This window comes from Trachypithecus francoisi, unplaced genomic scaffold (genome assembly GCF_009764315.1).
Source record: "Trachypithecus francoisi isolate TF-2019V2 unplaced genomic scaffold, Tfra_2.0 Lachesis_group2, whole genome shotgun sequence".
Classification (NCBI taxonomy): domain Eukaryota; kingdom Metazoa; phylum Chordata; class Mammalia; order Primates; family Cercopithecidae; genus Trachypithecus; species Trachypithecus francoisi.
Window position 1 is genome coordinate 40,219,477 of NW_022681465.1, and position 22,866 is coordinate 40,242,342.

General features: G+C 46.7%; 1 protein-coding gene and 1 pseudogene across 7 annotated transcripts in view; both read left to right on the forward strand.

Annotated features, from left to right (window-relative positions):
- The first annotated feature begins 7,620 nt into the window (after positions 1-7,620).
- On the forward strand, positions 7,621-8,305 carry LOC117064429 (annotated as a pseudogene).
- Positions 8,306-18,337: 10,032 nt separating this feature from the next.
- The window catches only part of GLRX (glutaredoxin), a 44,084-nt gene continuing 39,555 nt past the window's right edge, over positions 18,338-22,866 (forward strand). For 6 of the 7 annotated variants that reach the window (XM_033179081.1, XM_033179077.1, XM_033179079.1 and 3 more), the window contains exon 1: positions 18,470-18,882. In XM_033179081.1, coding sequence (XP_033034972.1) covers positions 18,676-18,882 — 207 coding nt within the window. In that variant the 5' untranslated portion in view covers positions 18,470-18,675. Of the gene's footprint in view, positions 18,883-22,866 lie in introns of all 7 variants that reach the window. The other variant, XM_033179076.1, reaches the window with a different exon arrangement.

The following is a 22,866-nucleotide window of genomic DNA, read 5'->3' on the forward strand; positions in this document are numbered from 1 at the left end:
GATGGAATAATCCAAGAGGAGTAACAACAGCCAGCTGTGTCACTGTGTGTCCGAATAATGCCCCATGTGCATTAAGTTGCTATCAAGGGGCATCACCCTTTCCTCATCTCAAACTCCAGCTATGAGGATACCCAGCTGGTGTCTATACGGCAGCCGCCCACTTGTTCCTCCTGAGGGAATTTCCATTGGTTTTTCAGATGGTGAGGAAATGAGGCACCTAGTTTCATAATTCCTGAATGTTGACCCAGTCCTGGAAGAAGCCAACGCCCAACTGGAACATTACTGCTCTCGCCTGTGTCAGAAGAGGAACAGGATGACATGGCAGGAGTCTTAAAGTGCCTCCGACACTGCCTGTGAATCAGTACTCACGGGTCAGGGCCTTCAGGGTGATGTTGAAAGGCAGGGACACTACTCAGCCCAGCAAAACAGCAGGGCCTAAAAGAGACGGGGCCAGAGTTGGTGGGGAAGGAAAAAACAAATTAAGTGCATGTCAGACACCATCTGCTGATTCCCAAAACTAATAGGAAGGTCTTTACAAGGACTGCCATTCTCTACTGGAAGATACAGAGGAGGAAAAAAACAACTGTGCAACAAATGCTGTATTTTTGTTCACAAAAGATAAGGTGTATTCAATTCAATCCAATTTTATGGAGAGCCTCTGGGTGGGACTGCAGGGCATGGAAAGGTGCATTCTCTTCAGCCCTCCACTAATGCACATAAGGGGAGCTTAGTCCAGAAATTTCTGGGATTCAGAGGAGGGAAAAAACTGAAATATCAACCCTTGAGATATTTTTAGTATCACCTCAAATCTCCAATGCCTTGGCTGGGGAAACCCCAAAGTTCCCCAATATTAACAATTCCCTAGGATTCCAACTCTCTGGGTCCTCTGACCTCAAGTTCCTACGTCTCCCGCCGCCCCGCCACAGGTACCTCTGAGTTCTCCAAAAGAAAACACTCACACAGAAGGGAAAGTCATGCTGGAAACTCCAATAACAGGAGACTGGTTGAATGTATGAGGGTACATTCACAAAATGGAATCGTGAGTAGCATTCTAAAAATGAGTTAGGGGTACATCTGCTCAAGGTCCTTGCAAAGTGACCAGGGCTGGGGCGGAACAGTAGCAGAAATGATACTGTTTAAGAAAAAATACTTGAAGGGCATCCCCAGAAGAAGACACAAGAAACTGGTAACAGCAGTTGCTTTTGGCGAGAGGAACTGAAGCTAGGGGTCAGGAATGAGAGGAAGTACACATTTTTATAGGAGTTTTTGTAACAATAAATCAGAGTTACTTTAAAACATTTCCAAGAAGGAATTGAGGTAAGAGAAACCATCACATGTAAACGTTGGGGAACCAGTTTCAACTTCACCAAAGATGCCCTAGAGGAGGAAAAAGTTCCTTTTAGAACACCTGCTACCAGGATCTCCTCCCCTGGCTTTCCTGCATCACCCCTTTGGCTCTGTTGGGTTTTTTCATGCCATAAACCAGACTTTAACTCTACCCTCTTCTTCAAAGTCACTGGATGGAAACGCCCTCTCTCAATGATCTGCTTAAACCAACAAATCTATATAAGTCGTGTGAATCACTCCACTACCCTAGAGCATAAGAATTGCCACATTTCAGCTGGGCGCGGTGGCTCAGCCTATAATCCCAGCACTTTGGGAGGCTGAGGCAGGCGGATCACGAGGTCAAGAGATCGAGACCACCCTGGGCAACGTGGTAAAACCCCATCTCTACTAAAAATACAAAAATTAGCTGGGTATGGTGGCAGATGCCTGTAGTCCCAGCTACTCAGGAGGCTGAGGCAAGAGAATGGCGTGAACCCAGGAGGCAGAGATTGCAGTGAGCTGAGATTGCACTGCTGCACTCCAGCCTGGTGACAGAGTGAGACTCCATCTCAAAAAAAAAAAAAAAAGAATTGCCACGTTTCTTAATTCCTCTAAAGAAAATTAAATCTGGCCCAGTCCCCAATCACCTTGCCCTCATCCCTCCCTTGGGAAGATCAAAAAAGTCTAGAGTCCTAGAGTTTCTACCATTCAGGAACACTGGGCAGGGGCCTTTAGTGCAGCCAGTGAGCTGCTCATTGTCCAGGCCCCCAGGACAATGCCCCCATCTGCAGGCTCCTCTGGTGGCCCCTACCATCTCCAGGTCAGGCAAGATCCTTGGCCCTTTCACTTGGCCCCCAGTTCCTAAGACTCTGGGTCTCATCCCCAGGTATCCAGGGCCTCAGTTCACTCAGTTCACCTGAGATGTATATCTCAACTTGGGTGCTGGATGGTGAATGCCATAGAAGTCCCCACCACTCAAGACTGGCCACCCTCTCTGTGCTATCAGAGCCAGGCCACTCCCTTCTTCTCAAAGCCTGGTTGCCATCCCCTACCTCTCTCCAGCTTACATTTCAAAACATCTCCATTCTAAAAAGCAAAAGAGCTTACATTTGTCCATTCCACACCCAGGACAAGGGAATCCAGAACTCAGAACACAAAGGCCTGTGTCTGTTCATGCCATAAGGGGGAAGAGGAAGTTACCTGCACAGCAAAGCAACTCCACTCAGGATTAAACCACCACTCTGCTACACCCTCCCCTCAGTAAATCTTTGTGCTTCGAGTGGCGGAAAATACTTTCCATAAATAAATGGGGATACACCTAAAGGGAGGTGAGGGCTGTCGTTAGCCAGGGTCCCTGAGACTCAGTTTCCTGGATTGAAAGTCACAGGGGTGTAAATTTCATAGTGAAACAGCACCTCACAGAGCAGGTAAACTTCCCAAGACACGGCAGAGAAGCCTGTGTGCCAAGTGAATTTTCTGCCTCCCAGCAAAGACGGAAAAGACACCTTTGAGTGGGTTTTCCTCTGAGGAAGAAAGGTCTCTGGAAGGAGCACAAGTCCAAGAGGACTCCCGGGGTTCCAATTTAATTGTTCCGGGTTGGGGCCCAGAGAGGTATTTTTAAAGCTTCCCAGGAGACTCTCCTGTACAGACAGGTTGAAAGCTGGTTATGTAAAGGCCTACAGTATTGTGTTTCCTCTGTACCATGAGTTGGTTTCCCAACCCCAGTCTCCATTTTCGCATCACCCAGCCTCACACCAACACCTGCTGTGTGTTCTCCAAGTTTCTATGTTCCTCACAGTCTCCAGGCCAACACATTTGGATGCCAAAATCCCCTGCTCATGTTTAGGGCCTCTTCCCCTCCTGGCACCCCCTTGTGGTATCCCAGATGCTGAAGTGAAGGCCTCAGGAACCCTCACTTAGGCGTTAGAGGGAGCATGGCTAGTACTAGCCTAAACAGCTGAGACCCTTTTGCCTTGGTAGCCAGACGGGATGCAGAGGGCAGCCACAGAGTACCACAGCAGGCTTTGGGGATGCTGCAGAGTGGTGGCCCAGGGTTTCCACAGCTGTGCCTTATGTCACCATCTCCTCAGCTGGCAGGGCCTGGACTCCCTCTTCCATGCTGCCCTCCCCTCGTTGTGGAGATTCTCACCTCTCTTCTGTTCTTTCACCAGCTTCACTTGCTGTGAGGTCAATGACTTCCTTCCTGCTACTGAGACAAGTGACTGGTTACTCTTGGAGCAGTGAAGGCCTGGGAAGGACATGGGGATCCGTCAGGCTGGTTTAGATTAGCCTGTATGACTCCAGGTTGCCGTGTTGGTTCTATTGTAATGCACAGACCTGGTCCCATGGTTGGCTCCAAACCTCCCCAGTCAGTATCCTCTGCGTCAGTGTTTCCAACCCTCATTGTAAAAAGTTATCTTTCCCAGATTTTTGATAGGGGATTCAGAAGACTGACTTGTTGCCACCACCCACCTCCCTCCACACGCCCCTTCCTCAGCTTGCCCTGTGCTTGAGTATTTTCAACAATCCAGATAGAGCCAGGCAAGCAGGGGTCTTACCTTGAACAGAAGGACCTCAGAGGCTGCGTCGTGAAGACTTTCTATCTGGGGCTGTTGTTTTGCCCTTTGAGACCAGCTGCTCTGGCAGCATCTTAGTGTGAGCCAAGAGTCAGATGTTCCTTCCCCATGGGATGATGGTGTCATTGTCAGAAAGCCCCCTCCATTTCTGATCATCTGCTGCTTCTGTCATACGCAGACTGGCTCTCGCCAGTGCCAACGCCTATTCCTGCATGTCAGTTATGGCACAGGGCCTGGGGGCCATCTCATGCTCCAGCCCCTTAGGCATCACCAGTCACACAGAGACAGCCTGTTTTCTTCCTTCCTCCCCACTGCCATGTCACTGCTGAAGGGCAAAGACCTTTTGAGATGGACTTGCAAGCTCAGTCTCTCCACATTTCTCTGGTATTCCTCAAATCTGCAGAAGCAAGATACTTGGGTCTGCCACGACTACCAAACCCTCCGTCCCCTCTTTCCCAGGGTGGTCATGATTAGTAGACCTGGAGGTGTTTCATGTTCGTATTAACTCCTGTCTGGTTCTCCAGTTTCCCATGAAGGCCTCGAAGAGTTGATTATGTACTTTTCATTTTTGGTGCTTACTGTTTCTCTTTATTTTCTTACATAAGTCATATAGGAATATATCCTGACTGTATAAGTTTCAAATAATATAGAAGCCTACAGAGGAAAGCTGAAAACCCGCGCCATCCTGCTCCAGTTCACTCCTGCTCAAGGTCGCACTGCCCGCGGCTGGCTATGCCTCCTCCCAGTCCCATGTCTAGGCACCCACACTGCACAGAACATGCATCTATGCATGTGTAATTTTTTATTTTTCATTTTTTAGATGTAGATATTACTTTGCAAAGTAACAAACTTAGTATGTTTTTCGCTTGGAAATGTTTCATGTTAGGATATACAGCTCTATCTCATTCATATATAACCATACACACACGTATATAATGCTTTCATATCCTAGATTGTTATATTCATAAAAAAGAGATTGTCCTACACACATGGTTCTGCACTTTGTTTTTGGTTTTTTGTGAGTTTTTTTTGTTGTTGTTATTGTTTGTTTTCTTCTTGTTTTGTTTTGTTTTGAGATGGAGTCTCACTCTATCACCCAGGCTGGAGTGCAGTGCTGCAATCTCAGTTCACTGCAACTTCCACCTCCCAGTTTCAAGTGATTCTCTTGCCTCAGCCTCCCAAGTAGCTGGGATTACAGGCACATGCCACCATACCCAGCTAAGTTTTGTGTTTTTTGGTAGAGATGGGGTTTCACCATGTTGGCCAGGCTGATCTCAAACTCACTGGGTTTCACCATGTTGGCCAGGCTGACCTCAAATGATCCACCCACCTCGGTCCCCCAAAGTGTTGAGATTACAGGCGTGAGCCACTGCACCCAGCCCACTTTGACTTTAGACACAGAATACTCAGCACATACATTCCTTCCTTGGTTTTATCAACAATTGCATCCTCTTTCATAATTTGGATGTGCCAAAAATATATTAGCCAGAAGCCCACTGGAGAACATTTTGTCGCAAGTACACTTCTCATCTATCTGTGTGAGAGTCCTATAATTGAACCTCATATTCTGCGGAGGAGTAATGAAATGTGAAAGCCGAAAGTTACTACACAGGGACAAAGTGCTGGATGGAAAGGAATGGCAGAAAGGATTCTTGGATGAGGAAGGGCTAAGTGGCTATTGTTTCCTCTTGATTCCTTTCCTAAACTTTCTGGTGATATGGGTCAATAGTTATTATTAGCTCAGAGTTTTACCTTTCAGTTTCAGCTTTAGTTTTACCTCAAGCTCTTTTGACAAGTCATTCCAAGTGACAGTTCCAGCTACACATGAGCCCAGAGATTGTTTCTGGGTCGGACAAACTGTCCTTTCTAATTGAAGATGCTCTATCCCTAAGTGATTCATTTCCTTTGAGCATCTCAGCTCATGTTTAATTTCTTTGCAACCAGGTGTGTGACTGTAACTCTTCTGTATAAGGCAAGTATATACCCATATACCTGATATTAATAAACTATTGATTTCATGTTTGTTGCATTGCTAAATTGACAGCCTAGGCAATTTGTTTTCCTCCAGAAGTACTGCCTCCCTAATTAAATAGACTACATTTAATTGTGGGATCATGTTAATCAAAATTATGTTTCCCAAAAGCTTGAAAGTATTTTTTTAAAAACTTTTATTGTTTTGTTTCAGCATTTCTGACATTGCTACACAAATTCAGTCATGCAGCCCACCAAGTGCCTACTGAATTTCCTGTCACGCAGAGCCTGAATTTCCTGTCATTGAGCATAACCTTTTAAAAATATTATTTTTTTTTAAACCCTGGCACTGAACCAGTTTTTCATCTTCATCTTGACTTAGTGCCTCCCCACTCTGCTCTCTCATCTTCTTCTACTGGCTCCACTCACCTCCCCTGTAGCCAGGAACCCACAGTTGGCTATTTCGGCCATGTGTCCAGAGTCTGGAATCCCTTGTCCCCTTGGGCTTGCACTGTGGCCAGTTAGCTTGCCCATCCTCAGCCTCAGCACCCTCCTTGTCTGTCCCCTCCCCGCCCCCATCTGGGGCACCCTCCAAAGGTGCACCTGTCTTCTCTGAGGTCAGCCCCACTGCCTGGCCCTCTGTCCCCTCCTCCAGTACTGTTGGTGACTTTGCTCCGTCAAGCATCCTCTTTTTCTCTCCCTGTCTCTCTCTCTCTCATATTTTCCCCCGTCAACTAGTTGCTTCCTCTACAATAGGAAAAAATAAAACAAATCTAGTCAAGGTTCCCTTAAATGAAAGATGCTTTTTCTCAACACTGCTATTCCCTCAGGTTATTATTGTATCTCATATCCTTCTGCCACTGTTCTTTAAAGTCTAGTCCAGGCCGGGTGCGGTGGCTCAAGCCTGTAATCCCAGCACTTTGGGAGGCCGAGACGGGCGGATCACGAGGTCAGGAGATGGAGACCATCCTGGCTAATACGGTGAAACCCCGTCTCTACTAAAAAAATACAAAAAACTAGCCGGGCGACGAGGCGGGCGCCTGTAGTCCCAGCTACTCGGGAGGCTGAGGCAGGAGAATGGCGTAAACCCGGGAGGCGGAGCTTGCAGTGAGCTGAGAGCCGACCACTGCACTCCAGCCTGGGCGGCAGAGCAAGACTCCGTCTCAAAAAAAATAAAAAATAAAAAAAAAATAAAGTCTAGTCCAAACTGGTTTCTCCACCCCCTACATCCCAGTACCTATTTTAAATAAATAAAAAGATTAAACACACAAGTGAAAGTGCGTATGGTAAATCGTCAATGAAGAAAGATGGAAAATAAAAACCCCTTCCTCATCTGACTGATGGGGAAATTATTAATTAATTAATAGAGTCATCAGTCCCTTTTTAGAAAAAATAATATATATTGATTTTATATATTGTATTGTGTATATGTATAACATATTATATATATTGTACATATACCCACACCTGCAAATATATATGTAATCTTCTAAATTTTACACATATGGAATCATACACTGGTCTGACCTTTTTAAAAAAATTTAATAACATCTCCTGGCACAAGAATTCAAAAATAGGGGTTGCCCCTGGTGAGAAGATCTGAACTGATGAGGAATGAGGTAAAAGAGCAACGTGCTGGAGGCGGCGGCGAGGCAGTCACTGGGCCGGGGTCCTGGGCCGCCGCGCTGCGCTCTCTGGCGGCTCCCCACAGCTCTGCTCCAGGTTCCCGTGCAGGCAGCAGTGGGACATGGCGAACTTGGGCTGCAGGGATGTCCCGGGCCCGGATGAGGACAGTTTTCTGTACTTCGCCTACGGCAGCAACCTGCTGAGGAGAGTATCCACCTCCGAAACCCCTCAGCGGCGTTCTTTTGTGTGGCCCGCCTGCAGATCGAGACCATCCAGGCCATCATGGTGAAACTCCGTCTCTACTACAAATACAAAACTTAGCTGGGCGAGGTGGCGCACACCTGTAATCCCAGTTACCCAGGAGGCTGAGGCAGGAGAACGGCTTGAATTCGGAAGGCAGAGGTTGCAGTGAGCCGAGACTGCGCCACGGCACTCCAGCCTGGCTACAGAGCGAGACTCCGTCTTAAAAAAAAAAAAAAAAGGAAAATATATTGTAATAGAAGTTAAAGTTTCAACTCAAGAAGAAAGAGAACTAACCTGTCAAAGTTATCTGATGACAAATTACGAAAGTGCTCCTCTGTCTTCACAGTACAAAAAGATTATTTGCATGGGTGCAAAAAAAATGGTTTGCCACTGGAGTATCAAGAGAAGTTAAAAGCAGTAGAACCAAATGACTATACAGGAAAGATCTCGGAAGAAATTGAGAACATCATCAAAAAAGGGAGAAACACAAACTCTTTAGAACATAAAGGAATATATCTAAGGATATTCTGTGTGCTAATATAAAATATTTTTAACACTTGAGAACAGAGATCTGGGGGATCTCCATGTTTGATTCATTTTCAACAGTGTTCTGAAGGAATATCTCACTTGGGTGACACCTTGTTTTCAGACTATAAAAATAAACTGGGTTAGGAGTTAGACAATTTAAAAGGGGGATATGGGACCCTGAAATGTATGACAAATGGATGTGAGTTACCCTTCTGTAAACACTGAAAGCTCTTCTCTTGACTTGATCTTAAGTGTCTCCTTGCTTTGGTAAAGAATAGATATGTAGCTCGCTTGATAATGGTGCTGGTGAATTGCTCTGCTCTGTCTGAGATTTGTAAAAATCAGATTAATGAGAGTAATCTGCAGATAATTGATAATAACATTTTGAAAACTGGAAAGATGGTGTACTGTTTTTAGAGGAATAAACATGTTTGTGGTTTTTTAAAAAAGAGCAACTTGCTTTGCACTGTATACTCTTTTGTATTAGGATTTTATACTATGTTTATATGTTGCCTATTTAATAAGTCACTTAAACTGATTTATATATCTTGAATATCTTTCCATATTAGCATGTACAGACAGAACTCATGATTTTGTGGATATGGGCAGACTATCTCTGGAAAGATACAGAAGGAGTGAGGAAAAGCCTCCTGAGGAATGCCTTGCAGACTGACCCCAGGTCAGGCATACTTCCTGCATACCTTTCGTGCTGGTTTTTGGTTGCTTGTTATCACGTACAAATATTACACAAAATAGGCTTCAAAAGAACTAGTTATATAGATGTACCATGATTTGTATAATTAGTTCCCTATTCATGGATATTTAGGCCATTCTCAAGTTTTAAAGTTATTATTATTATCCTTATTACAAACAGCGTCACAGGGAGAATCCTGTACATGCATCTGTAATACCATGGTGATGTTTCTTCTATCCCTGTCCCAGACCCCTTTCCTCTGTTGTTATCTGTACGCAGATCTCGTGATGGCACTTTCTGACTACTCATACTTGAATCTGGCGAGTTTTCCTTTGCAGGTGGTCTGGTGGGGAAGGCCAGGGTCAGGTTCCACTTTCTGGAATGCTCTCATGACCCAGGATATGGGTAAGAGACTCCTTTAGGCAGAGGGCAGGCAGGTGGAAGGCTGTGTGCATCCCAGTGTCTCTTCTGTCTCCTGCCAACTGGATAGGCCAATTGTAGCATGCAACTTGTCTGGAAGTATCCTCATTTATCCTCACTTCCTCTGCCCCTCAGGACCAAACCGAGTGCAGAGTAGCTCCCATCACCCCTCTACCCACTCCTTTTGGGACAAATAATAGATTTGAGTTTTGCACCTCAGTGTGAACGTGTTGCCTTAAAGAGATAAATTTAGTTGATTTTCTCTGAGCTATAAGGGTCCTGTCTCCATTTTTTTCATCCTCCCTGTTCCCTCTCACTGCTTTGGCATGCCTTCTGCCTATTTTGTAATGTTTAGATGTGATAACAAGCAAACAAAAACCAGCACAAAAGATATGCAGGAAGTATATCTGGCCTGCGGTCAGTCTGCAAGTCATTCTTCAAGAGGCATATCCTCATTTCTTCTCTATACTTCCAGAGGTAGTCTGCCCATATCCACATATATGGAGCTGTGGGAAACTAACCTAAAATGTAGGAGGGGGGTTTTAACTGATCACAACTTACAACAGTGCTCTGTCCAATCTCCCATCCCTATGAGGGAGGCAGAAAATGAAGGGGTCCCATAGCTTTCTTCTCGCTTTTAGCTGTTAAAAATTCTAGTCTAATCTAGTCTAAAATTATGATCATATCTACTCAAACCATCCACCCCCATCATGACCTGGGGGCACCTGCAGTGAGCAAGCGGCATATCTGTCTTTTACTCCTGTCCCCTCACTTTTCCTCTTGGAGTAGAGAGGGATGAGTCATGATCAGGTTCAATGACAGCTTCTGCCCATCCTTTATCAAAGTTGGGGACTGAGAGAGGCAATGGGGAGGGAGGGTAACTGTCTCCTTACTGAACTTCCTGCGTTATGGTTCTTTCTCTGTGAATGCTCATGGCCTCACTGACCAATACTAGCCATCTGAATGTCTGGCACCGTAAAACAGGCTCTTAGAGGCTAGCAGGTAAGTTCTTCAGAGAGGCTCTCTCACACACATGGCTTCCCCAATGTGGCAGATCCAGCTGCAGGTTGACCTCTTCCAGCCCCTTCAACCTCTGCCTCTGTGTACACCCCACAGCCTCTTATGCTTGGGTCTCCTTGCGCAGTGACAGGAAACAAGACAACTCAAGACTGTCCCCTTCCATGGTGTCCACTTACCCATGGGAGACTCACATGTCCCTTTCAAGCCAGACTCTGCCGTTTCTCCCAAGGTTCTTTGCCCCTGCTCAGCAGGAACAGGGCAGATCAATGCATCAACTATACCTAAGCAGCTGACCAACTGGTAAATGAGGCACCAGCCTCTTCTTCTTGCAAGTAAACTCCAATCTTTAATGATGTTTCTCTTGGGGCCCATTTCATGTGGCTTGCAGCAGGGCATGGTGGGAAAGGAAAAACTCCAACACTCGTTACTAGGCCAACTCGGGTGGGAAGGTGGGGAGTGTGTGCTGATAGCTGCAAGGTCAGTTGTTTCATCTTTTAAGAAAACCCTGGAAAGGAATTCTGGCCTGTTGTTGGTGGCTTTCTATACAAGGTGCATTATTTATCCTTCATAGTCCTCAGCTTTGCCCTTCTAATTCTACTCTAACGAACAAGAAAGTCCCACTCGATATACCGTTTTTTTTAACATAAATGGTAGCTAGCATACTGATGTCACTGTGCTGCATCTTAATAACATATCTTAATAATGTCTTAATCAATATCTTAATAACATCTTAGAGATATGTTATTTCATATCAACCGACTTAATTCTGCCTCTTAAAAAACATTTTAAAGTATTTCATTATATTGATATATTTCTAATTAGTGCCCCTTCAAGGAGTATTTAAGTTGAACACTTGTCAATGTTTTATTTTTTTATTTACAACAAAAAGATATCCAGTTCATAGATTGTTTGGGGGTTGAATGTGTATAGACAAAAAGAATTATCCAGATAAAAGTTTGACTAGGAATAAGATGATAACAGGAATGTCTCATTTTAGTTGTGGCGTGAGTTTAGGACAGGCCTAGTTAAGCACTGCTGAGCCTCCATCAGCTGTGTGGAGTAAGCCTAGCTTAGGAAGGAGCTGGTGCTCAGACAGACCACTAGCTGGTAGAAACATCACAAATAGATTTCAAACAGAAATGTGCTCAGGTGTGTTTTCAGAAAAGCCTTGCAATGTGAATTTCAATTCACTTCTGTTTGGGACCACTCTTTTTCTTTCTCACAAGCAAGGCTGTGATTCTATCTCATATGATGTCTTACACACAGGTGCTGCCTCTCCCTGATCCTGGATCTGAGATCCTGAATGACACTATGACATGTTCCCTCTTACTTGAAAGTTGTGTGTGCCTTGGGTGCAGGCACACAGTTTCCCTGAGGAGTGGACTCCCACTCCATGAGGGACACTCAGCATTCTTTTCATAGATGTGAATTCCTGCCTGTTCCATGGAGGGGCTCAAGGGGAGGCTGGACAAGCGCTCAGTGGGAAAATGCCATGGCATGGAGGCAAGCTCATGAGGGGGTTAGAGTAGATGGTCTTCGGGACCCCTTTCAGGCTTGTGTTATCCTTCCTTTAAGACCTTGGAATTTGCTCTGTAGAGCAGCAGAGAGAGCATCTGCTTTGGACCCGACACCTGAGCTTGAATCCCACATCTGCCTCTTCCTTGCTGGGAAGCCCAGGACAAAGTCTCCTAACCTTCCTCTGTCTGTTTTCTTACCTGCAAATGGCAGGTACTGATACCTACAGTAATGGGATATTTATTTGTTAAATAAATATCATTTCGATAACCTCATTGAAAAACATTTAGGCCTGGAGTAGATAAAACCTTCTTCTCAACAGCACAAGCCCCACCTTTTATTTAGCGTTTTCAGTTTTGTCTGTCTAAGCAAGATAAAGTTCCCATTGGTGGCTCACTCGTTCTAAGAAGTTTGGGCTAGGAGTTGGCAATGAACGCAGTTGGTTGCCTACCCCACAACCATTTTTCTCTTCTTCCTTCCTAGGGAATTCCTGTTTGTTAAGGAATCTACTTCTCCCCATCAGAGCTCTCCCTTTAGAAGTCAAACCATTTCCAATCCAGCAATGGGCCTCATTTTCTCCAAAAGTGGTGGTCACTCCAGTCCTTTTGCTAGTCTCTGGGTCAGGAATTAGCCTGTGATGCAATTTAATCAATAACACAAGGTGAGGTTTCCTGTGGGAAAACTTTAGAATAACATTTTCCCATTTCCTCTGGACATGGTTGTTTGCAGAGACGGGGCAACAAGAGAGACTTTCCAAATGTATGGCAGAGCCTGTAGGGAGGCAGCCTGTAGTCCTGACCTTGGTTGAACTTCAAGTCCCTCAAGTTAGGAAGACGTTCCTTATTCTTCCAGTCAGTTTGGGATCCAAAATATCAACTTTTCAAAGTTGCTGTGGTGATTAGAGATCATGCATATAAAGCTCTTAGCACTGAGCCCAGCACACAGTAGGTACACAGTAAATGGTAGCTGTCAGTGTTACTGAGTTCAGTATCACACAGCCCCACATAGAGGTAGAAGGCAAGGAAACATCTGGCCAGAGAGACTGCAGTTAGAGCCAGAGTCAGTGATCCCCGCAGTCAAATCTGGAGAGGGCCAGAGAGAGCTTCCTAAAGAATTAGACTCTGAAAACAAGGCACGGCCCCAAACCAGAACCTTCATTGTCTGAGGTTGGAAAGGATGGCTGGTACTAAGGCTCTCTCACCTGAGCCTCCACAGCAGCATGCCTAGGGGGCCACGTGGGCAGCCATGCTTAGTGTAGCAGCCTTGAGGGCAGCTGGAGCAATGGCAGCCCACCACCCCCTGAACCGCCCCTTTGTACCACTTCAAGCCTTGTGGAAGCCAAGACTGGTCCCCTCGTGACCCTGAAAGTTTTGCCAGCTCCAAAGCTTTCCTGTCACTCATTACAGCCTTTCTGTGATCAAACTGCATTTAGGTACTCACTGTGTGACTTGGGAGATGTGACACCGTCACTAATACATCAACCATTTGACTACAAATCTATCCATGTGTAAAGTATACCTGTTCCAGCTCCTCAGTATCTGTGTGTGAAGTCCTCCCTCTGCAATGTGGTAAAGTTCCCCTGTTCTCTGCCTGCTCTCCAGTTGTCTCTCTCTCCTCTCCCCACTCAAACCCCAATGCTCTATTCATGTTCCATGTTGAGCACTGTTTATGTTGTTCTTCTTCTTCCTACTCCCTCTGCCTGAAATGCCCTTCCCTTCCTTGTACACTCACAAGCTTCTTCTTATCCCTCAAGATTCAGCCTGGATCTCCTTTGATATGGGCCCTTTCCCCAGCCAACCTCCAGGTGGGAATGACTACTCGCTTTGGTTAACCTAATGCCCATATACATTTCTGGTAACTAGAATACTTTCGAACAGTCCATTTTCCATGTTTATATCGCCCACTAAACTGTAAACTCCTAAGACCTGGGGCTGTATCATGGATGTTTGTGTTTGGCTGAGAGTAGTTGATTAATAAATGTCTGTTGGATGGATGGGATGGATGGATGGATAAGAACCAGTGTGGGCTGTGGTAATGCAGAGATAAAAGTCCTTTCCCTGCCCTCAAGGAACTCACTATAGGTCACAGAAAATTAATACAAAGGAACAATGACATGTGATGAGTCACGGCACAGTATGACACGTGACCTCCATGGAGGGGCACCCATCCCATGGGGGAAAGAGGTGTGTGTTTTGGGGTACTTCTTAGAGGTGCTAACACACCATCCTGATCTGGATCCCTTTGGGCCAGCAGGAGTCAGCCACACAGAAACAAGAGGAAGGGCACCCTGGGCACAGGGAGCAACAGGTCCCAAGTGTGAGTGGCAGCAGTGAGGAAGGGGCTCAGAGTCCACACAGTTGGAGCAAAGGAGAAATTGTTGCAGAACTTTCCCCTTAGTTCAGGTAAAACTGGGCTCTTGTCACACGACCAGGAAAGATTGGGCTTGCGGACACATAGAAAGGTTGAGGAAAATGGAGTTTATTGGATGAAAAGGAAAAAGGAAAAATAACTCAGCAAAGCAAGAGACAGTCCTGATAGCAGGTTTCCCAGGTCACAGATTGAGTTCCAGGTCAGCACACAGGAACAGGAGAGGCCAGGCTCTTCCTCGCTGCAAACGGTGCAAACTTCCCAAGGTTCCACTCCATCTTCCCAGTGCACAGGTGGACATTATTCAGAAAGAATCAGTCGGGAAAGGGCAGGCATCATCCGGGACCAGCTGTCCAGTGTTTTGTCTTTGTTTCTGGTATTTTTGAGACAGACTTTTGCTCTCGTAGCCCAGGCCAGAGTGCAATGGCAAGATCTCGGCTCACTGCAACCTCCGCCTCCTGGGTTGAAGCAATTCTCCTGCCTCAGCCTCCCAAGTAGCTGGGATTACAGGCACCCACCACCACGCCCAGCTAATTTTTTTGTATTTTTAGTAGAGATGGGGTTTCACCATGTTGGCCAGGCTGGTCTTTAACTCCTGACCTCAGGTGATCCACCTGCCTCGGCCTCCCAAAGTGCTAGGACAGCAATCCAGTTTTTCAGCCTTAGGTTGTTTTAGACTTGGAGGCAGGGTTTTACCAGGGACCGTTGGCTGCCTCCTGTCTCTAAAATGTTGGGGTGAGGCTGGGATATGGTGAACAGGGCAGCAAGGACCCATCACATAGGGCCACATCCCCACAAGGAAATCTGGATTTTGTCCTGGGGAAACATGGACTAGTTTTTTGTTTGTTTTTTGAGATGGAGTCTTGCTCTGTCGCCCAGTGTGGTGGCACGATCTCGGCTCACTGCAACCTCTGCCTCCCTGGTTCAAGAGCTTCTTCTGCCTCAGCATCCCGAAGAGCTGGGACTACAGGCACACACCACCACACCCAGCTAACTTTTGTACTTTTAGTAGAGATGGGGTTTCACCATATTGGCCAGACTGGTCTCAAACTCCTGACCTCGTGATCCGCCCACCTTGGCCTCCCAAAGTGTTGGGATTACAGGCATGAGCCACCGTGCCCAGCCCATGGACTAGTTTTAACATGGAACAAGATAGGGTGTGTATTTTTAAAGATTGCCCCAGCAGCAGTGTGGAGTAGGCAGCAAGGCGAGGGTGGAAGTGCTACAAGAGGGAGTGAAGAACTAATGAGGGCTGGACCAATGGGAGCAGTCAGGTGTTCAGACCAGGGAGGCACTCAGGGGGCAGACTTGGTAGGGTTTGGCCACTGTGCATAAGTAAAAGCAGAGGGTAGCACAGATGCCTGCCAGGTTTCCGCCCTAGCTGCAAAGGTACATGAAGGTGCATGCAGGCTCACTGAGCAGTTATGGAGGAAAGAGGGTGGCTTCAGGGGAGATTCAGTTTTGGTTCCCTAGAGGCTGAGAGGCTTAAGGAATCCCCAGGTGGGTCTTTTCAGTAGGCAATGAGATAGCCATCCCTGAAGCTTAGGAGAGAGGTCCAGATAAAGAAAAATATGTGATGCTCATAAGTAAAAAGCTGACAACCTCTCAAGGAATAGGTGTGTACAAAGCGGGAAGATCAAGCCCCAAGATAGACCATATGTGTAGGCAAAATTCTTAACAAAGAGACTGAGACAATATCCAGATAGAGCAAAAAGATCATGCTGCAATGGGCATTGGGAAGAGGAGAACTTCCAGGGGCCTGCAGGGATCTCCAAGGTCAAACCCTGCACAGTGAATAAGTAAGGAAAAAACCTAAAGAATGTTCATTTGTGGCCACATTTTTTGCAGCCCTCATCAGCCTGTGAGTACAAATGAAGTCACATTAAGAGTAACCACACATATTTCACTAGCTTGTTGCCAACCATCTGCACAGCAGGACTGATTTTCCCCTAAAAAATGCCCTCACTTCCTGCCCTCCAAGGTGTATTTTCTGGGAGTCCCTGGGGATGTCTCACACAAGCCGAAGGAGAGTCCACATGTGTTAGTCCACGCGCACACCCTCTTTCCATCTACAGCACTTGAGGCATCTGCAGCCCCCATGGCGGCTTCCCATTGAGATGCCCTGAGGTCCATGCTGGGTTTCAGCTCCTGCTATACAATGCAGCAGAGGCTTCTATGCTCGTCATTTTTCACTGAGTTGAAGCCACAGCATTTTCTGAGAAATGGAGAGGACACACCCTCTTTGCCATCTCTTTGTCACCCATGTTCCACATGATGCCTCAAAAAAAAAAAAAATACCTTCTTTAGCTTATGCCTTATGTCCTAAGGCTTCAGACACCAGGCAGTCCCTGGGACTGAGTGAGAGGCAGACAATAGTCTCCCTGGACCCCAGCCTCTACCCCAGGTTTGGGGCAGGTGACTAATTGCAAAAGGTCAGGATACCTAGCTAAATGGTTATTTGGCGACATAGAGGCCATGATTGGTGTCGGCCAACAATTCAGCAGAATGGTTGACAAGGTCAGATTGCAACAAAATGAGAGAATGGAGGTGAGAAAGGTACAGACAGTAAATTTCATGAAAAGGCAGAGGCAGGAAAGCAGGAAATGGAGAGTGGTGGTGGCGATGGTGGTGGTGGTGGCTTTTAACTTGAACACAGTGGCAGACTGAGGAAGAGGCAGCAGGAAGGGAGGAGCCAACCACAGATGGGAGAAGAGAAAGGCTCTGAGTGAGTAGCAGGTGCAAGTCGTGCGGAAAAACCTCAGGCTGAGGGAACCTAAGGCAGCAGCCCTGAAGACCCTAAAAGAGACCCTGGACCTCCTGGCGGGGGTCTCTGGAAGGAGCCTGGCCACAGGGTTCGGAGGTAAAAGACTAAAAAAAGAGAGGAGAGTCAGACTCTGTGGCGGAGCCTCCTCTGGAGGGAAGTGGGAAGTCCAGGGCCCTGACCGCGCCGAGGGGCCTGCCAGCCCCATCCTTTTCTCTGGACAGAGCTGTCACTTAGCTCCCCCTCCGTGACTCAGAATCTGACTTTCATTTTGCTATTTTAATTTTATTAACGATGAGAGTCACAGTAAAAAGCTGCTTCCGGGAGTGGATTTTCTTCCCTTCCCTTGATCACAGTTTGATTGGGATTCCTCGCACGTGGCAGTGGTGGTGTCCAGCTGTGGCCTTGGCCCTGCCTCTTTGAAGATACTCCGGTTTCACCGTAAAGCTAGCTTCCTGTGGAAAGGATGATTCACGTTTAAAGGGCATGGTTTTTCCATGATTTGTTTATTTAAGCTACGATACGCTAGAGGGGGCCGGAACTAGACCCAAGAGTAGAAGACTGTGCTCCGCGGGATAAGGAGAACGGGCACCCTGGCGAAGAGCGAAAGATTTCCTACTGGTGCAACTCGTGTTTTAATAACACTTTAAGTGAATGTGGTGTCTGAGTGACAACACTACTTCCCCTCACAAACAGTAAAAGCAGAGTCACAAACAGAAGGTCAACCAGAAAAAACAGATTCTCATTTCATCTGTAGTTTTGTATCAGGGATTGTGTTGGAATTTGACTCCCTATTAAACTGCTATTCAAGGGTTACCAATTCAAATGGTTATGGGGTGAAGCCGGTGTCTCAGGCATGGGCCTGTCATTGTTACCTGTGGCAAACCAAAGCCACTACTTGCCCTATACAAAGGGGACATCAGCTGTCAGCCCCAGCAGCTTGCACTAAAAGATGCAAGCTCTGTATTGCCCGACCTGACTTTTCAGAGAGAAGTTGTAAGTCCACATTGTTTTGTGAGACCTCCAGATTTTTAAATACTGAGAATGAATTCCATTAAAAAGATCACAACAACAAACACCCACCATACAGTCCAAGCAAAACGCTCTGACAGCGACCTTCATAAGGAGTGCAAAGTCACAGTTTCAATTTCACTTCCTCTAAAGAGATTTCAAAGTGTTCTGTTTCTTAAGTGATTCTGTTTGCATTTTAAAATACAACTGTATCTCCGAGAGGTAAAACAAGAATTTGCTCTAAGAAGTCACTGCCTCCTCAGCCCCTTTGTGAGTAAGCAATGTATGCTTCCCCAGAGGTGACTAAACTCTGATCATTGCCGATGGGCAGGCACTCCCCAAATGTCCAGGGACAACAAAGATACCCAGAGTGTCTTTCATAGCTACCAACGATTAAATAGCAAGTATTGCATTCCTAGGCATTGCTAACTAGTGAAGTATACCAGATGGAAATGTCTTTGAAGCTGTCCCTTTAAAACTCGAGCAAGCTATCAGGCAAACTCCGCCTCCAGGGAGGTTCCTTATTAAATAGGAGCCAACTGGCTGGGTCGGGGCTCAATACCCCAAGCAATATCTGCAACTGAAGATTCCTCCCGGGGAGACCGCAGCCCAACGGCATGGCTCAAGAGTTTGTGAACGGCAAAATCCAGCCTGGGAAGGTGGTTGTGTTCATCAAGCCCACCTGCCCATACTGCAGGAGGGCCCAAGAGATCCTCAGTCAATTGCCTATCAAACAAGGGCTTCTGGAATTTGTCGATATCACAGCCACCAACCACACTAACGAGATTCAAGATTATTTGCAACAGCTCACGGGAGCAAGAACGGTGAGTTTCATTTTAAACGGCTAGGGAAAGGCTCCCGGATTGCCTTTTCTTGTCAGAGCTATGCCTTTCTTTAGGATAAGGCTGCGGCTCTGTCCTTCAAGGCGTCCAGAGGGCTGTGCGGGGCGGGGGGTGTGGGGGAGGGCGCCTTAGAGAGGATCTCGGTCACTTGAATGAGCAGCGGCACTGCAGTCAAAGGTCCTCTCACAGCCGAAGAGAGAGTACAGCTGATGTCTGTTGTGCGACAGGGTAAGTGGGCCCAGCAGCTTGCCGGGGAGTCCCCGGGGAATTATCTAGAGTCTTTGTTTTAAGCACTGCCAAAATGACAGTTTTCAGCTGGCAGGGCTGGAGGTGGAAGCTGGGGTGGAGGGCCGGGTGTGATGTGTTGGTTATTTAACATGAGAGTCATGTTCTTCATTCTCTTCTCCAGGCTTTCTTTTTCTAATTTGCTCATTCTTCCTTATTTAATTCCTCTCACTGGAAAAATCTAATGTACCATTATCTGCCCCTTGTTCTAAATTAATTATGAATGTTACCAGGCCCCACATTGTAGGGAATCATAGCCTGGAGTTCTGGCCTGGCTCTTATAATGGCTGGCTGTGTGATCCTGGGCAAGTCACCACTCCTGTAGTCCTCAAAGATCCCAGCTGCAAGACCAGATTAGGTGACCTCAAAGTCTCATTTGCTATGAATAGGCTGTGGGACCCTCTGAAAATTGCTCTCCTCCATCTGAAAGACTTCCCTGTCTTTAGTATCCTTGGCTTTGCGTCCTGGGCTTCAGGAGGGATGCCAACCACATCACCTGTTATCAGTTCTGCTGCAAGGTTGGATGAGAAATGTCCCATCAGCTCAGCTAAGTTCCCTTTGGGGATGCACATTCTACAGCATAGTGTTGGGCCAAGCACATATGCTATTTTAATTTTAGTTTGACTTACAAGGTTGTTACTGGGTTCTGAGTGTAAAACATTGGAGGTTGATTTCTCGCCTTCTCTCTAATAAGAAGTCAGCATTTTGGTACAGAGGGGGCTTGGTGTGTTACCCTACTGCTGTGTGCTGAGGTCCTGGAGTATACACAATGACGAGAGAGGCTATTGCTGCCTACTGGGACCACCAGCTGCATAGGATGCCCAGGTCCTGAGAGGTGTAAAGGGCAGTGCAAACACTACTACGGGCCCCACTGTGTCTGCCACCCTGAGGACCTTTTAGCCATTTGTTCCCAAATTTGCTTCACATTAGGATCACCTAGAGAGCTTGTAAAATAATCCTTATGCCCAAATTATGCCCCTCAATAACTAAATCACAATGTCAGAGGTGGGAGCCAAGCCTCCTGGGTTCTCCTCCCTCAGCCTCCCAAGTAGCTGGGATTACAACCGCATGCCACCACGCCCAGCTAATGTTTGTATTTTTAGTAGACATGGGGTTTCACCATGTTGGCCAGGCTGGTCTCGAACTCCTGATCTCAGGTGATCCACCCACCTCAGCCTCCCAAAGTGCAAGCGTGAGCCACCACACCTGGCCAACAATTGCTTTTTCATTTCTTTGTAGAACAACAATATTTCTTGCAGTGATCTTTTAAGGTTTTTTTTTTTAAGAGACAGTCTTGCTCTGTCACCCAGGCTGGAGTACAGGGGTGCAATGATAGCTGACTGCAGCCTCGAACTCCTGGGCTGAAGTGACCCTCCCACCTCAGTCTCCCATGGCTGGGACTACAGGCATGAGCCATCGTACCCAGCTAATTTTTTAAGGTTTTTGTACAGATGAGGGTCTTGTTATGTTGCCCAGGCTGGTCTTGAACTCCTGGCCTCCAGTTATCCTCCCACCTTGGCCTCCCAAACTGCTGGGATTACAGACGTGATCCACCTCAACAAGCCTGTTTTTCATTTTTAGAAAAATGTTTTTCACAGATTCTTGAATTCTGAATGCATTCCTCCTAGGGGAAGAACAAATCTGTTAAAGCTGCATGTTTGATCCCCAACATGTAAGTGTTTGTATTCAAAGGGTCTGAAAGCTCCTGTGGGTTTTGTGCTTGCTTGTTTGTTTGTTTTTTTGAGACAGAGTCTCGCTCTGTCCCCCAGGCTGAAGTGCAGTGGCGAGATCTTGGCTCACTGCAAGCTCCATGTCCCAGGTTCATGCCATTCTCCTGCCTCAGCCTCCTTAGTAGCTGGGAATACAGGCGCCTGCCACCACGCCCAGCTAATTTTTTGTATGTTTAGTAGAGACGGGGTTTTCACTGTGTTAGCCAGGATAGTCTCAATCTCCTGACCTTGTGATCCGCCCGCCTCAGCCTCCCAAAGTGCTGGGATTACAGGTGTGAGCCACAGCACCCGGCCTGAACCTGCAGTCTTAATTATTCTGTAAAGTAGCTGTATCTAGTAGGTAATCAGCAGAACATGATTATGGAAAGTGCCTTCAATCAAGCCATGTACTTGGTAAAACCTGTTTTTGTTTTGCTATAGTCACAGCTCCTAAATTAGTGCCTTCATTTATTTCTCCTCTAATGCACTTTCTTTACAAAGATCTGAGTTTCTGACCTATGTCATTTCCCTTCTCTCTGAAGAACTTCTTTGGGCATTTCTTGCAAGGTGATTCCATTGGTAACACATTCCCTCAAGTTTTGTTTATTTTAGAAAGTATTTCTCCTTCACATTTGAATGATGATTTTACTGCATGCAACAAATATTTTTAAGCACTTACTATGTACCAGGCACTTTTATGGACAGTGGGGGAAAAATTCTGCCTTTTCTGCCATGAAAAAAAACCTTCTGCCTTTGTTGAACCTATATTTTAGTGGGGGAGACAAACAAATACAATAATAAAACAGTATGTTGAGAGGTGGTAAGTGGCACGTGCTATGAGGAAAAGTAGAAAAGTAGGGAAGAAGCAGCAGGGTCCAGTTTTAAATGGAGCCATTGGGTCTCACTGAGAAGGGAACATTCGAGCAGATATCTATAGGAGCTGAGGGAGATGGGCATACACAATTTACAGGAAGGTGAATGCAAAGGTCCCGGGGTAGATGTTTGCCTGGCAGGTTTGTGGAATAGTAAGGAGGCTGGTATGGTTGCAGCACTGTGAGCCAGTAGGAGAGTTAGTGGAGGTGAGGTCTGAGAGCTAATGGGAGCTTGGAAGAACTGTAACTGGTACTTGGTGTGAGATGAGATGCCCTTGGTGGGTGCTGACCAGATGAGTCACTTGATCTGACCCCATTTTGAAAAGGCCACTCTGGGCCGGGCGCGGTGGCTCACGCCTGTAATCCCAGCACTTCGGGAGGCCAAGGCGGGCGGATCACGAAATCAGGAGATCGAGACCATCTTGGCTAACAGGGTGAAACCCCGGCTCTATAAAAATACAAAAAATTAGCTGGATGTGGTGGCAGGTGCCTGTAGTCCCAGCTACTCAGGAGGTTGAGGCAGGAGAATGGTGTGAACCCAGGAGGCGGAGCTTGCAGTGAGCCAAGATCTCGCCACTGCACTCCAGCCTGGGCAACAGAACAAGACTCCATCTCAAAAAAAAAAAAAAAAAAAGAGAAAGAAAGGGCCACTCTGGCAGCTGTGGGGAAAAGAGACAGTAGGGCAAGAGTGAAGGTTGAAACTGGGAGACATTGGGACGCTATAGCAGTTATCCAGGTGACAAATGATGGTGGCTTGTACCAGGGAGGAAGCTGAGGAGTGTTGAGAAATCGCTTTTCAGTAGTTGCATTTGTGTAACCCTAGCTAGTGTGCAGGAGATGCTGCCTGGCTGAGGCTGGGGGAACCTACTCCGGGACAGTAAGAACCACAGGATTACCAAACTCATTTTGGGGCGGCAGTTCTTTCCTCTCCTTGACAGTAGTGGACTCTTAAGTTCCTCTAAGGAGGAGGCTGGGACAGGATGGGACAGGACGGGAGGGGAGGCAGCACAGGCTAGTTCCTCTTCTTTGCTCAGCTTTGTCAACAGTACTTGCTTGGGTTTCACTGCCACAGCCCCCCATGCCATCCTGTACAGCCTGCC